Source organism: Babylonia areolata, chromosome 21 (assembly GCF_041734735.1).
Source record: "Babylonia areolata isolate BAREFJ2019XMU chromosome 21, ASM4173473v1, whole genome shotgun sequence".
Classification (NCBI taxonomy): domain Eukaryota; kingdom Metazoa; phylum Mollusca; class Gastropoda; order Neogastropoda; family Buccinidae; genus Babylonia; species Babylonia areolata.
The window spans coordinates 12,303,246-12,320,616 of NC_134896.1; the positions used below are offsets into that span (position 1 = coordinate 12,303,246).

A 17,371-nucleotide genomic window follows, 5' to 3' on the forward strand; every position below is an offset into this window, starting at 1 on the left:
TTTTTTTTTTTTTTTTTAGGGGAAAAATTATCACTGACAAGCATTGATCAGTGGGAAAGGAACAGTTATGCAAATCTGGTCCTCTGCAGTGCTCGTATGTGAAATAAGTTTACATCATGAATATATATATATATATATATATATATATATATATATATATATATATATATATATATATATATATATATATATATACATATGTCAGCGTTCTTCATCGATGTAAAAATATCTATTTAGAAAAAGCACCTGATTTAATATGTCTATTTATAAGAAAATTGTATTTGTCATAAAATCCAAAAAAGTATTTGACAAGCCTAACTGTAAAAAAGAAGTATGTACCATCTATGCATGAGCGCTAGTGTGCTTCTCTATGTGTTTGGGGGATGCACTCGCGCGGGTGTGTGTGTGTGTGTCTGTGTGTGTGAATGCTGCAAAAAATAGATGACATGACATGACATGAAACAAGAACGTACGTGACAAATTAGTCCTTATGTATAAAAAATACTATGAAACACACATTGTATCACAATATAAATATCAAACAGCTTTTAAAGCAAAGGAGGTGAGTATGAATCAGAAATATACGTTTTTCGTCCAAATCCATAACGCCAGTATCATAGACAACAGGTAAGGTAGCTGAGGTGTGCATCAGGCATCTAGTACATACAATTATGGTAACTACACTTCAAAGACCATCATCATCATGTTAATCCGTATATTTTGTGTGACTGACACACTGTTTTAACACCCATGACTGCTGGTGACAAGAATGTTCGTCAGAAAAGGGCTGTCACCTCACTGGGATAGCATTGAGATTACATGTCAGAATGTCATTTACCAGTCTATGTTTTCCCTATTTTGGGGACCTCTCTTTTGATGGTATAGCCTTAAATCAGCAGAATTAATCATATCACATTGATCTCACTTCACGAAAGATTTAGTAGTGAAGGGGTTAACACAGATGGACACAAACACACGCACATACACACACAGATACACAGACGCACACACACACACACACACACACACACACATACACAGTATAGACAAAGATGCATGCGTGTCTGTCTGTGCGTCTGCCCGGCCGCTTGTCTGAGTGCAAGACAAATCAATTTGCTTTGCTTTCAGTCTGTCACAGATCAGTAGACTCTGACAGCTCGCGTGTGTTATTAATTGTTGTCACTACCATACCCTATGCCCCCGTCTCGTCTTTTCCTCTACAATCCAAATATCATCACCCATGGTGGAACCGATTCGATTCCAAAAACAAACACAAAAAAATCAGCCATCTGTCAAAAATTTGGACATTAGGGCAGGGTTTGACTCTTCTTAAAGCCAGGACATTACACAACTACTAAATTATTAGTTGTAATGTTTTGGCTTCAGGATAATCCAACGAGGTGAAAGAGTTCCAGTAGAAAAAAAAGCGACAGTTTAGTGGAGTGATGGCCCAGAGGTAACGCGTCCGCCTGAGAAGCGAGAGAATCTGAGCGTGCTGGTTCGAATCACGGCACAGTCGCCAGTATTTTCTCCCCTTCCACTAGACCTTGAGTGGTGGTCTGGACGCTAGTCATTCGGATGAGACGATAAACCGAGGCCCCGTGTGCAGCATGCACTTAGCGCACGTAAAAGAACCCACGGCAACAAAAGGGTTGTCCCTGGCAAAATTCTGTAGAAAAATCCACTTAGGAAAACCAACTAAAAAAATGCAGGCAGGAAAAAAAATGGATGGCGCTCTCAGTGAAGAGACGTGCTCTCCCTGGGGAGAACAGCCCGAATTCCACAGAGAGAAATCTGTTGTGACAAGAAAGAGTAATACAATAATACATAAAATAATACAATATCATAATATCAGTTTATCCATGACAAGGTTCAGTACGTCTAAAGCTGAAGCAGTGAATATTCAGTCAGTTCAATGTACAACAGCGCTATTTATGCTGCGATTTTTGTTTTTGGTTTTTGCTTCTTTTTTTCTTTACTTTTTTTTTTATTACACACGTAATATCACAATTGCATACTTTAACGGTACACTGGTTACAGAAGAAATCACAGACTTTACATAAAAAAGGTGAAGAGTGGAGTTTCTTCAAAAGTCAGCAGCGAAAGATACCAATATACAGATCAATAACGATAATGACGATAATAAAAATAATGACGGTGATGATGATGATCATAACAGTAATGATGATGATGATAATGACGATGTCCATTATTCAGCGTTTACCCTGCAGCTCTAAGCGCAAAAAAAATGAAGACATAAGGACACCAATAAGTCAACCAACAAAATAGATAAACAAATAAATCTACCAGAAAAAAAATGTATTATCAAAATAGCCATCAATCAAATGAACTGATTATTCAATAAATAAATACCATATGAACTGAAATACATCCAGGCCTTCCCAAACACGTTGCATATAACAGAAGCTGATACATACAAGCTACCACACAAACATATTTCACTCCGGCATGATAACAAATTAGCAGTAAAACCCCCAGTGCTTTTTCAGTTGTGTATGATATGAGGAAATAAATATGAACATGGTGATTTCTAATGGACGATACATTTGATATTTACACACCCAAAACATTAACTGTTTAACTCTCTCCATACGAACGGCGAAAGAGACGACGTTAACAGCGTTTCACCCCAGTTACCATCATCAAAATATTGCAATTGGAAGGCTCTTATACTGAAGAGGTAAATGTTGACAAAGAAAACCACAATTCTGACGACGGAAGCTAAAAGTTGGGTCATTCAGACACCCACTGGACATCCGAGGGGTCTGTGTAGAGGAGAAGAGAGGACTGGCCGTACTGAGTGAGTTAACCGTTTCCTGGAGATAGGAGGTAAAACAAAATTAGAGAATCAATACCGAAAACATTCGACTAGTATCAGCACCCCTTGAAGGTTGTTAAAGATTAAAGCTCCCATCCTTCACGACCATAGGGGAAGTGAATTCCTTACCACTGTGTCTAGGGCTGGGCACAGGAAGGCGGGGCCCAATCCTCTCCTTCCGCTGCTATTAATAAACCATCCCAGACCGAAGTCAGGTACCCATTCACACCTGGGTAGAGTGATAAAGATAGGAGTAAAGCGCCTTTTCCTAGGACACGACACAATGCTTAAAGGCTGCCTCGAACTCTGATCACTAGAGAACGCTGGATCAGATGTCCAACGCCCAACCAACTCTGCCACGACACACCCTCTTCTCATACCGTAACATAAAAAAAATGTAGGTATTGACAAGGATACTTACAACAATGAAGGTGACAATGATGAGAATGCCTATGTACAATCATCTTCATCTTCACAGGTGTGTGCAGTGTTATGGAATACAGCTGAATACAGCGAAAGACAATCGAATGGAAAAGAATGAAATAATACAAAACAAAAAAACATTACAAAAAGAAGGGGTAGGGGAAAATGAAATGAATATGATCTGAAAAGAGTTGACAGAACACATACACATATTTTTTATTAAAAAAGCATGGCGCGAATAGACAAAAAAAAGTGAATACAGATAAGATAGTTAACGAAATAGAAAATTTTGATACATTAATTAAAAAACAGGTAAATGAACAAATATATATATATAGAAAGAGAAACAAAAATGTCCAGATAAATGAACTGTAAAAGAAACTCACCACCAAAGAGAATGCTATCTGACCTCGTGGTTCTTTCAGCAAAGTCAAAAACAAAAACATCATAACATAACAAATCAGCACCAACTCAATGGCCGCAGCAGCAGCAGCAGCAACAACAACAACAATAACAAAAACAAAGTCTCTCAACTTAAAAAGAAAAAAAAAGTATCAAAATAAACACATTTTATAACTCCAAACTTCATGTCAGCTGGGGACAATGGTCCACGACTCGCAGCTTCAGACCCCCCACCCCACTCCAAAAAAAAAGCAAAGACAAAAACTAACAAAGCAAGAAAAGCATTTCATGATTATTCTCCGATGATGGCGTCAGCGACTCGCAGCTTATGAAAAAAACAAGAGACGTTTTTTTTTAATCTCACTACCATCTCCCCTGTATGTTCGTAATAAAAGTTCGTTCAGAGACAAGCAGCTTAAAAAAAAAAAACCACCACCAAAAAAACCTACAACCCCCTCGCCTCAAAAAAAAAAAAAAAAAAAATCTTACGACCACCCTCCCGTAAACACGTAACAAAATTCTTTGTTCAGCAGCGACTCTCACAGCTTCTACAAAACAAAACAAAAAAAGATGAAGAAAAAAGAAATAAAAGAAACACAAACGAGAAAAAAGAAACCCGATTTTACAATCACCCATCTGTGAACGTATTGTGCATTTCTTCGTTCAGCGAATGACTCGATTTCAGCACACAAAAACAACAACAACAAAGAAATAATAACAACAAGACCCTCCATCTCATGTACAGCCTCCGGTGAAGCTTTTTTCAAACAAACAGTTCTACGTTTAGCGACTGGTTCAGCTGTGACAACAGACAAAAACAACAAAACCACAAAACACGACAACCACCACATAAACTCGGAATAATGTTCTTTGTTCAAAGAATCTCGCAAATTCAACAGAATAAAAGCAAAAATGACAAAAACAAGACCGTTCCCCTCCACCCCCCGGTATGATTGTGGTACAACTATCGATTCAGCATCTGCCTCAGTTTCAGCTAACAATAACGACAACATCAGTTGAAAGACACCCCACCCACACACCCCTACCCCCATGTTGCAAAGTATGCGTCACAGTGTTCATTATATCTGAAGCTGAAACAGTAAACTATTCAACTGCGACCACAAGCACCTCCTTCCTCTGGTAAACGTGTGGTACAATAATTCTTAGCTTCAACAAAAATCAGCAAAACGACCAGATTCCACCACCCATCCCCTCCCCCCTCACCCCCCGACCCGTCTTCCCCAAAGCATCTGTAAACTCGTAATAAAGTTCTTTTTTTTCAGCATTGACTCTCGCAGATTAAACAGAAGAAACTGAAAATGAAATAAACTTACAACAATAACAACAACAAGCCACCCCCAATCCCACCCCCACCCAACACCCCGCCACCGCCATCCATCTCATGACCATCTGGTCAGATTGTGATACAGTTAGTTACTCGTTCAGTTTGAAGGTGTCAAAGCGTGTGAACAGTTCCTCATTCAGCTTCACGCGGAACAAAAACAACAAATAACAGTAACAATAAAATCAACAACAACAACAACAACAACAAAAATACCCTACACCCCCATCTTACCACCACCACCACCACCACCACCACGCCGCCCCCTGGTCAACTTGTGGTACAATTCTTCCTTCGCTCAGGGACTGGCTCAGCTCCGCCCCCTCCCCACTCCCCCGTCTACCACCACAAGACCACCCCTGGTCAGCTTGCGGTACAATTCTTTTTTCCTTCTACGACAGCCTCGGCTGACAGCAAAAAAAAAAAGAAAAAAAAAAAAAAATTTTAAAGCAATTTAACAACAACAGAAAGACCTCTCCTTCCACCACTTCAAGACCATCGAGGCAGGTCAACTTGTGATACAATTCTTCTTCATTCAACGACTGCCTCAGCTGACAGAAAAAAAAAAGCAATTAAACAACAACAGAAAGACCCCCCGCCCCCCATAGCCACCCAACGACTGCCTTAGCTGACAGTAAAAACATCAACAAAAACCAAGAAACAATTAAACAACAGAAAAAAAACCTGTGCTCCCCCCCCCCCCCCCCCCCCCTCGCTGGTCAGCTTGCGGTACAATTCTTCTTCGTTCAACGACAGGGGGGGGAAAAAAAAAGAAAGAAAACAATCCAATAAAAACAACAAATCAATCGACCCCTTCCTTACCCCCCCACCTCAAGACCACCCCCCGGTCAGCTTGTGGTAGAGCTCCTCGTTCAGCGACTGGCTCTTGTCAGTGGCGCGTGTGGAGAGGAAGATGTAGCCGCCGATGTACTCGTGCACCGTCTTGCAGGAGCACTCCAGGGGCTCGAAGGTGACGTTCTGGCCTTCGAAGCCCAGGATGACCGTGCCGTTCTCCCAGTTGACGCGCCACGACTGCAGCACGTTGTAGCGCCACGTCTTCAGGGAGTCGCCAGAGTGCAGGTCCATTCGGATCACCCGGTTGCTGGCCACTCCGATGAGCTCCTGGCGTTTTTTTTGGGGGGTGGGGGGGTTGGCGGGGGGGGGGGGGGGGGCATCAGAACGTTTAAAGAGTCAAAGTGAATTGTGTGCAGACACAGAGACAGAGAGATAGAGACTTCTTTACACACCTGTGTGTGGACACAGAGAGAGAGACAGAGAGAGAGTCCTTTACACGCCTGTGTAGACACAGAGAGACAGAGAGACATATTTACACACCTGTGTGGACAGAGAGAGAGAGAGAGAGTCCTTTACACACCTGTGTAGAAACAGAGACGGGAGAGACAGAGAGACTTCTTACACACCTGTGTGGCCAGGAGGGAGAGAGGGACTGAGAGAGAGAGAGGGAGAGAGAGTCCTTTACACGCCTGTGTAGACACAGAGACAGAGAGACTTCTCTACACACCTGTATGGACACAGAGATAGAGAGAGAGAGAGAGTCCTTTACACACCTGTGTGGACACAGACAGACAGAGAGCTAGAGAGATTTCTTTACATATCTGTGTGGACAGATAGAGAGAATGAGAGAGACTTATTTACACACCCGTTGACACAGAGAGATAAAGAGACTCCTTTACAAGCCTGCTAACACAGAGAGACAGACAGACAGACAGGCAGACAGAGACAGACAGTCAGAAAGACAGAGAAAAGATTCATCTCCACAAGAACACTCTCTTTCTTGTCCCAACTATGTAACATGTAAACAAAACCAAAAAAATCCTTGACCATTTTCACACACTCACGCACTCACGGACACAACACAACACATACAGAGACACACACAGATCTCCCCGCGCCCCCCCTCCCCCTCCCCCCCCCCACACACACACCGATCCACACCCAACCCACACACACACACACACACACACACACACACACACACACACACACAAACGCCCACACCCACCCACACACCTCTTTCTTGGAGTTGGTCATACGGACACGGAAGTAGGTGATGCCGAACTCGGGCAGTGACTGCCAGGCCTTGATGTAGGCCATCTTGGCGTCTGTCAGCCCCAGGGTCCGCACGTTGGCGTGGGCCTCCATGACGCGCTGCACCAGCTGGGTAAAAAAAACAAAAAAACAGTTTCAGTTTCAGTTTCAGTAGCTCAAGGAGGCGTCACTGCGTTCGGACAAATCCATATACGCTACACCACATCTGCCAAGCAGATGCCTGATCAGCAGCGTAACCCAACACGCTTTGTCAGGCCTTGAGAAAAAATAAATGAAATAAAATAATAAATAAATAAATAAATAGATAAATAAATAATAATAATAATATAATTAAAAAATTAATTAATTAATAATAATAATGAAAATGAAAATAAGATAAATAAATAGATAAATAAATAAATACAATAAATAAATAAATAAACAAAAAACAAGAACGAACCAAGCAAATAAGTAAGTAAATGAATTGACAGATGAATACATAAAATAATAGATAAACAAATAAATGAATAAATAGATTATAGATGATGATTATGATGAAACGAAACGAAACGAAACGAATTTTTATTTCACGAGGGTAGTGGAGTACGCACTGCTGCTTTTTTTACATCCAGCCCTTTAGGGCAAAAAAGAATGAAAAGCGAGGAAAAGAAAAAAAAAAGACATAATGATGATAATGATGAGAAGAAAAAGAAAAATATGAAGAAAATAAATAAACAAATAAATAAATAAATACATAAATAGATGAGGATGATGATGTGATGATGATGATTGATGGATGATGATGACGATGATGATAATGATGATGATGATGATGACGATGATGGTGATGAGAAGAAGAAAAAGAAGATGGTGATTATGATGATGAAGAACAACAAGTACAAGAACAAGAAGTATAAAAAAAAGAAGAAAAAATCAAAAGTAAAAACAAATAAACAATAATATAACACTACTACTGCTACTACTACTAGTACTACTGCTGCTGCTGTGTCTGTGTGTATATGTGTGTGCATGCGCACGAGAGTGTGTGTGTGTGTGTGTGTGCGCGCGTGTGTGTGCGTGTGTGTGCGTGTGTGTGTGTGTGCATGGCGTGTGTGCGTTTGTGCATGCGTGTGAATGCAAGCGTACTTGTGTGTGAGTATGTGTGTCTGTGTCTGCATCAACATGTATGTGTGTGTGTGTGTGTGTGTGTGTGTGTGTTTGTGTGTGTGTGTTTTCAGTTTTTAAACTACTAAAACAAAAAACAAAAAAGGATGGATCGACCGACCGACCGACCGACAGGTCGACAAACTCACCGACTTGGTCTTGAACTTCTTGCAGAACCTCGGGGCGACGAAGTCCTCAGGGTGGATGTCCACCTGGGAGGGGTCGAGGGCGGGAGGGGAGGAGGGGGAGGCGGAGGAGGGGTGCTGCATGGCCAGGAAGGTCTGGAGGGCGCTGACCTCCGCCTCGTAGGAGCTGTCGCACATGGTGCGGCCCTTGGAGGCCAGCTTGCAGGCCGACATCCACCGGCAGTACTGGGTCTCCTGGTGTGAGTTAACAAGGGTTTGGGCGGGGGGGGTGTGTGTGGGGGGATCGGTGGGTGCATGGGGTGGTGGGGTGGGGACGGAGGACGCGGGAGGGGGGGGGGAGGCGGAGGACGCGGGAGGGGGCGCGGGAGACAGTGTTAGATGTTATGGTATTTATAGTAAAGGGTGGGGATGAGAGGGGGGGTGGCGGGGGAGACACGCGTACACACACACACGCGCACATGTATATACACAGACACACACACACACACACACACACACACACACTGGGGACACATCTACGTATACAGGTAAACACACAAACACACACACACACAAAAAAAAACATGCGCATACAGACATACACACATACGCATGAACGCACCCGTGCGAACGCACACATAAAATGACGTACACGCACGCATACCCCCAACTGATCGCGCGTGTGCGCGAGTACACACACACACACACACACACACACACATACACACATACACACACGCACGCACGCACGCACGCACGCACACACACACTCACAAACACACACGCGCAAGCGCATATTTTGTTTAGAATCTAACTGTGGTTGGACATTAAAAAAAAAAAAAAAAGAACATTAGCATCTTCACAGACATGAACACAAGAAAACACACACAAACACCACACACACACACAAACACACACACACACACACACACACTCACTTACTCACTCACGCACACACACACACACACACACACACACACACACACACACACACACACACACACGAATGCATATATCCATGCATGCAAACATGCACGACACAGTTTTGATCAAATCAAATACAAAAGCAGAGAACTGAAAACAGCCAGCAAAAAAGAAAAGAAAAAAAAAGAGAAGTGCAATAAAGAAATGCATCTACACTTAAACAACAACAACAACAACAACTAATGACAGACAAACAGACAGACAGACGGACAGACAGAAAGACATTCAATCTAACAGAACAACAAAAGGGTTTCAATTTCACAGCTCCCCATCCAGTCTTCAAAAAACAGATTATTTCCCCTGGACAGCTGGTGGCGAATTGACATGAACTTTCCAGCAACGCACAAGTTCTCTCCCTCTTTACAAACGGAATAAATGGCATTTTCCCCCAAGAACAAACTGGAGAAAGTGTGATGATTGCATGTGGATAATTGTGATTAAAGCTGACAAATATATAAATATATATATATATATATATGGCTCCCTGTCCCACACCGAATAAAGTACAAGATCAGCACTCTGTGTTATAGATGCTTCACCTCTACACTCCATCTCGCTCACTACGATAGGCTTCGGATCCACTCTGTTTACGCATACCCAGATTCAAACACTCGACTGTTGGCCGCCGTTCTTTCTCTGTCTCTGGACCTTGCGATTGGAATGAACTTCCTCTTTCGCTTCGTCAAGTCTCCACACTCAGCTCTTTCAAGTCTGGCCTTAAAACCCACCTCTTCCCAAAATAGCCTCACTTGCCTGCCCTTCCTTGTCTTTAGTTTCTACAGTTTTAGAGTTATGCATGAGTGTGAATGACTGGTGCGAAAGCGCTTTGATTTGTCTCTGCACAAGATTCAGAGCTATATAAATACCATTATTATTATATTATATATACAGAGAGAGAGAGAGCATTGCTTGAAGCCAATCCGATCAAGAAGGCCTAATAGCGATCAGAACACAGCAGTTCAAGTTTCTGTTTCAAGGGGCTGTCAAAGCCTGCTGACTGAATAGCATAAACTATACACCACATCTGCCAATCCTTCGCAAAAAAACAACCAACGCGCTGATCTGGCCTGACAAACTCAAATAGGCATACATAAAACCTCAGCCTAAAATGAAACCAGAATGACAATCAAAACGAATAGATAGATATCTGCCAGGCCTCGAGAGCCCACCCAAACAAAAAAAAAAAAAAGTCAAATTGAATTGAACAAATACGTGGAGTGATGGCCTAGAGGTAACGCGTCCGCCTTGGAAGCGAGAGAATCTGAGCGCGCTGGTTCGAATCACGGCACAGTCGCCAGTATTTTCTCCCCCTCCACTAGATCTTGAGTGGTGGTCTGGACGCTAGTCATTCGGATGAGACGTTAAACCGAGGTCTCGTGTGCAGCATGCATTTAGCGCACGTAAAAGAACCGACGGCAACAAAAGGCTTGTTCCTGGCAAAATTCTATAGAAAAATCCACTTCGATAGGAAAAACAAATAAAACTGAACGCAGGAAAAATGCAAAAAAAATGGATGGCGCTCTCAGTGTAGCAACGCTGTTGTGACAAAAAATACAAATAGAAATAAAACAAAATAAACTCATGAGTAAATACTTTAAAGTATGATGAGATGAAAGATACGTGGAAGGCAAAAGACTGAAATAAGGCAACTGAGACAGGGTAGAGGGGGGTGAAAGAACTGACAAACCCAATCTGCACTCACTGTGTCAAACCTGAGGTAGATCTCGCTCATTCCGTCGTCAGTGTCAGTGTCTGGCACGAACAACTTGATGCCATACCTCTTCGTGGACAGGTTCACATCGGGGTGTATCTCACAGCCTGGAACACGCGCAACGCGAACATGCAAGCATGTGCGTACAAATGCACACACACACGGACACACATGCGCACGCAAACACACCCACCCACAGACACACACACACACACACACACAAGCATACGCGCGCGCTCTCACGCAAAACTGACAAATATCTAACGCATGAACGAATGCACAAACACACGCATACACATTCACATACATACAATACACATTGATGAATATATGATGAAAATGGAATATGCACCAAAAGGAAAAATGAAAATGTGTGTGTGTGTGTGTGTGTGTGTCTGTTTGTCTGAGTGTGTATGCATGTGTGTCCATGCATGTGTATATGCTTGCATTTATATGCATGCATATAAGTACGCAGGCGCGCATCCGTGCTCGTGCGTGAATGCATGTGTGTGTGTGTGTGCGTATGTGTGTATGTGGGTGTGTATTGCATTAATAATAATAATAATAATAATAATAATAATAATAATATCTTATTTTCATATAGCGCTATCATACAAGCATAAGCAAGCTCTAAGCGCTTTACAATCCAGTACCTAAAGTGAAACAAGAAAGCATTTAAAAAGTAGTAGAAACGTAAAACAGAATCACTAATATTATAAAAACGCAATGCATAAAACTCACAAAGAAACATACTCTCAATACTACAACTGTTACACTCCAACACTCACACAGAGACACACACATGATTAAACGGCTGAGATAACAGCAATTTTCACTTAAAATTGCATTGTATTATGTTCTGCAACAGGGCCTTTTAAATATGTGTGTGTGTTGTTCTTGATGTTTGTTTGTGTTTTGCTGTTGTTGTTTGTTCTTGTTTTTTGTTGTGTGCATGTGTATAGATTTATGTCTGTATATATATGTGTGTGTGTGTGTGTGTGTGTGTGTGTGTGTGTGTGTGTGTGTGTGTGTGTGTGCATCTGCGTGCTTGGTGTATATGCGCCTGTGTATGTATGTATGTATGTATGTATGCATGTATGCATGTACGCATGTGTTGTGCGTTGTGGTGTACTGATAAGACCATTTACCCTCTGTTTTTTTTTGTTTTGTTTTGTTTTTGTTGTTGTTTTTTGAGCACGTGATTTTATTTCGATATGAGCAGGGACTACTGAATTGTTGCAAGCACACACACACACACACACACACACACACACACACACACACACACACACACACAAACCCCTTACCCTTTACGTTGATCTTGAAGACGGGAGTTCCCGAGGCCTCTTCCTGGCTGCGGTAAAAGGCCAGGTGGGTGTCCTTGAAGGTGGTCCAGTAGCTCTTGTAGCTCTTCAGGGTCAGCTTCTTGGGCCTGGTGGAGGGACATCGTAGGAATGAAAGGAAACCTAGCGGGTCATTTGTTACACAATTTCTAGTCAGTCACACACACACGCCCACACGCGCGCAAGCACACACACACTCACACACACGCACACACTCACACACACGCACACACACTCCCACATCCCTCCCAGCTCTTGTAGCTCTTCAGGGTCAGCTTCTTGGGCCTGGTGGTGGAACATCATAGGAATGAAAGGAGCGGCCTAGCTGATCCTTTGTTAAACAATTTCTATTCAATCAATCGGTCACACACAAATACAAAGAGGCAAGCACACACACACACACACACACACACACACACACACACACACACACACACACACACACACACACACACACACACACACACACACACACACACACACACACACACACACACACACACACGCACACCTCCTAGCTCTTGAGGATCAGCTTCTTGGGCCCAGTGGGACAACGGTGAAAGAACATAACTGGTAGTCATTTGCTATATATTCACACTTATTGTCAGTCGGTCAGTCACACACACACACACACACACACTCTCTCTCTCTCTCTCTCTCACTCACTCGCGCACATGCACACACACACACGCACACACGCACACGCGCGCACACACACACACACACACACACACACACACACATACACACGCACACACATACACACGCACGCGGCAAATAAACTCACACACATAAACACGCATGTGCGAGAGACACCGTCCTCTTAGCACACACACACACACACACACACACACACACACACACACACACACAAACATTCATACAAACATGCTTGCAAACATACATACATATATACACACAACAAAACACACATCCTCTCCTAAACCCACACTAACTACCCCCACACCCACCCCCCGCCCACAAAAAATCCCCCACTCACTTCCCCGCCAAACCCCAGCCACCCACACCACCACCACCACCACCACCAAACTCACCACCCCTCCATCCCCTCTCTCACTTGAAAAACTTGACAAAGTCGGCCAGCTCCGGGATGTGAGTGAGGTCCCCACCACCACCACCACCACCGCTTCCACCGCCACAGGGGGAGGAGAGGGAGGACCCTTCCAGGGAGCTCTGAAGGTCCGCCAGAGCCTCCCCCACCTCGTCCTTCTCCACGGGCAGAGGGCCAGGACCCTTGTCCACCCCGTCCTCTTCCGGAGGCGTCTGGGGCACTCCTGTCTGCTGCTGGGCTTGGAACTGAAGGAGGGTGGGTGAGAGAGAAAGGGAGAGAGAGAGAGAGAGAGAGAGAGAGAGAGAGAGAAGACAAGACAAGACAAATGGTTTATTGACTTAAGCCTTGCTCATATCAGGGGAAGGGGGAAGGGGAAATCAAAAGCACTAAAACACATGCAAAATGTTCTTCCACACTCTCCGATACACACATACGCGCACACACTGAGACGTTCACAAAATGGATATGGACATAGACAGACTGGTTTTCCGTTTACACATCTTGGAACATGTGGCCATCAGCCCAGGAGATACGGAAATAAACAGACAATAAAGACTGATTACTTAACTGAAGGAGGGTGGGTGAGAGAGAGAGAGAGAGAGAGAGAGAGAGAGAGAGAGAGAGAGAGAGAGAGAGAGAACAGAGTGGGATTAGATGTGGAATGAAAACAGAATGGAATGGAATAGAACTGAATGGAATGTGTCTTTATTATACCAAGTACCGAGGGCACCAGAAATAAAGGCACCTGCTGTGTTGCTCGACAACTTTGGGGGGAATACGATCTAAGACACGCGCGTACAATGAATGATTGTATTGTTTTGCTATACTTTCGTGTTACTGTGAATTTCTGTGTATAAATTTTAAAAAAGTGACCCGCTTTTTCTAAAAGACCGCGCATCCGTACAGTGCAGTGCCACTCGTGAAGCGTTGGCCCAGTGGTAACGCGTCCACCTAGGAAGCGAGAGAATCTGAACGCAGTGGTTCGAAACCCACAGTCACCAGTATTTTCTCCCCCTCCACTAGACCTTGAGTGGTGGTCTGGACGCTAGTCATTCGGATGAGACGATAAACCGAAGTCCCGTGTGCAGCATGTACTAAGCGCACGTAAAAGAACCCACGGCAACAAAAAGGTTGTCCTGGCAAAATTCTGTAGAAAAATCCACTTCGATAGGAAAACAAATAAAACTACAGGCAGAAAAAAATAGCAAAAAAAAAAATGGGAGGCACTCTCAGTATAGCGACGCGCTCTCCCTGGGGAGAGCAGCCCGAATTTCACACACAGAAATCCGCTGTGACAAGACTAATACAATGCAATACAATACTTGGCGGGGGTGGGGGGGGAGTAAATAAATATATAAACACCAATACAGCAGGATTTCGGATACATACATATGTACATAAGTGCTTGTGAATAGAGTATAGAATAGATATATAGGAAAGAACAGAACAAAACAGCCCAAAATAAAACAGAATGGAACAGAATGGAATGGAATAAGGGAAACAAACCAACACGCAGACAGAAAAACAAAACCAACAAAACTTAAGAGTTGCACTACACTGTACGGATGCGCTCTCTTAAAGAAAAGGCGGGTCACTTTTTTCACACACAGAAACCCATTGTAACAAGGAAGCACAGCAACACAATACAATCATTCATCCTATGCATGTGTCTAAGGAGCGTATTCTCCAAAGAGTTGCCAGTCGAGCAACACAGCAGGTGCCTGTATTTCACAGGCCTGACCACTGCCAAAACAATATTATGAGAGGAAACACAGAGCACAGCCTTATCGCGAAGCCTCAGAAAACGAAACGCATCCCAACATAATACTCATTATCAGTAATGATAGATAATTATATAAAGAAGCGAACACCTGTATGTGAACAATGTTGCCATTGAAGGATAGAACTGCCGAAGCGAGAGGGGGTACAGCTAAGTTCCAGGTTCAAAGAGGCGTCAAAATATGTGGATTGATCCATATAAGCTAAACCAGTCTTTTGCTTGTTTGTTGTTTTTCTTTCAGGGGGACAAAAGAAAAAAAAAACACTTCCATCGGTTATTCAGTATGATTTTGATCGGGAAATCATTGAAGCAAAAAGACAGATATATATATATATATATATATATATATATATATATATATATATATATATATATATATACATATATATATATATATAATACAAGTATCTGCTTATTCATTTTTGGTACGACCACACAATGCCATGTCTATTGTTGTTATTTATTTATCTATGTATATATTCGTGTATTCATTTATTTATTTGTTTATTTATTCATTTATTCATAATGAAGCATATAATAACACTAATGAAGCATACTTATGACGTGTATGTTAGTAGTAGTAGCAGTAGCAGTAACAGTACTTTAGTAATTACTATTATTACTATTACTGGCACTACTGCTATCATTATCAACATTGTTATTACCATTATCATTATCATCATCATCATTATTATTATTATCATTATTATTATTATTATTATTATCATTATTATTATTATTATTACTATTACTATAATCCTCCTCATCATCACCATACCTGCAGCGCAGCAAAGACCATCATTTCCTCCTCAGTACAGTCAATCTCTTCAGAGATGAGGGACCACTTGGCCTGCTCATACAACTGGTTGATCCGCACAGCGTCATACTGAAAACAGACACAGGGTAAGGTAACTGTTGTTGGGTGTTTTTGTTGTTGTTGTTGTTGTTGTTGTTTTGTTTGTTTGGTTGGTTGGTTGGTTTTTTGCTGTTGTTGTTTTATGTTGTCTCTTGTGGGTGTGTGGGGGTGGTGCTGTTTAGAGTGTGTTTGCTTGTGTTTGTGTTTTTGGATTATTTTGGGGGGCAGCTGGGGGGAGGGGAGGGGGGATATGTGTGTGTGTGTGTGCGTGTGTGTGTGTGTGTGTGCGTGTGTGTGTGTGTGTGTCTGTCTGTCTGTGTGTGGAGTGGGGATGGGGTGAGGGTGGGCGCGTGGGAAGGGAAGAATAAGTGGGAAGGGGCAGGGGGAGGGGACGGGGGGGGGGGGGCTCTAAAAACAAAGCCACCACGCTCATAACCGTCTCGTCTGTCTACTTTGTCCAGCTCTCTAACGGCAATGCTTTGTGCTTGTGCTGTGTCAAAGATTTTGTTTATTATGAATTTCTGTTTTTATTGGATAGTCAAAGTTTGTTGTTCTGTGGATGGAAATTAATACTCTTTGATTGTGTCGTCTTTCTATCAGCAAATGTGAGATTAGTTTTCTCTTTTGAAATGATAAAGTAACCTGTTAGAATAGAATAGAATAGAATATGTCTTTATTACCAAGTGTACCAGGGTCACAAGGAATATTGGGGGGGGGGGGGTAGTACATAACAAGATACGAACATAAATCGAAAATCATACACAAACACAGATACAGTAGAAATAAGATACATACAAGTGCATATCAATATAAAAACTTGTGCATATTCACACATGCACGCACTGCACACACACACACACACACACACACACACACACACACACACACACACACACACGTTTGAACAGAAGCTGCATATAACATGTGGATGAGGCTGATGACTAGATATTCAGCTAGATGGTTGTTGGTTGCACAATTCTATTTATCACACTGGATTTGTTCGAGAGACAGGGCATTGACTGCTTTGGGGAAAAAGCTATTGGCGAAGCGACTTGTTTTTGTCCTTAAACTTCTGTATCGTCGACCAGAGGGGAGCATCTCGAAAATCCCAAAAGCTGGATGTGATTCGTCCTGGCTGACTGATTTTGCTTTTTTGAGTAGCCGCTGATAATATATGTCTTCTAGAGAAGATAGATCAGCCCCGGTAATCTTGGTGGCAGTTTTTACTCTTAAGTGCTGCAACTTCTGCCTTGAAAATGTTTCCGTACCAAACAGTAATAG

The 17,371-nt window shown here is 42.6% G+C and overlaps 1 protein-coding gene across 3 annotated transcripts in view; it reads right to left on the reverse strand.

Moving 5' to 3' along the window:
- Positions 1-5,765: 5,765 nt before the first annotated feature.
- LOC143295676 (fermitin family homolog 2-like) overlaps positions 5,766-17,371 on the reverse strand; it is a 32,465-nt gene continuing 20,859 nt past the window's right edge. For all 3 annotated transcript variants that reach the window (XM_076607294.1, XM_076607292.1, XM_076607293.1), the window contains 7 exons: positions 16,013-16,120; positions 13,461-13,699; positions 12,347-12,471; positions 11,031-11,146; positions 8,369-8,599; positions 7,038-7,184; positions 5,766-6,128 (listed from right to left, as the gene is read on the reverse strand). In XM_076607294.1, coding sequence (XP_076463409.1) covers positions 5,838-6,128; positions 7,038-7,184; positions 8,369-8,599; positions 11,031-11,146; positions 12,347-12,471; positions 13,461-13,699; positions 16,013-16,120 — 1,257 coding nt within the window. In that variant the 3' untranslated portion in view covers positions 5,766-5,837. The remainder of the gene's footprint in view (positions 6,129-7,037; positions 7,185-8,368; positions 8,600-11,030; positions 11,147-12,346; positions 12,472-13,460; positions 13,700-16,012; positions 16,121-17,371) is intronic.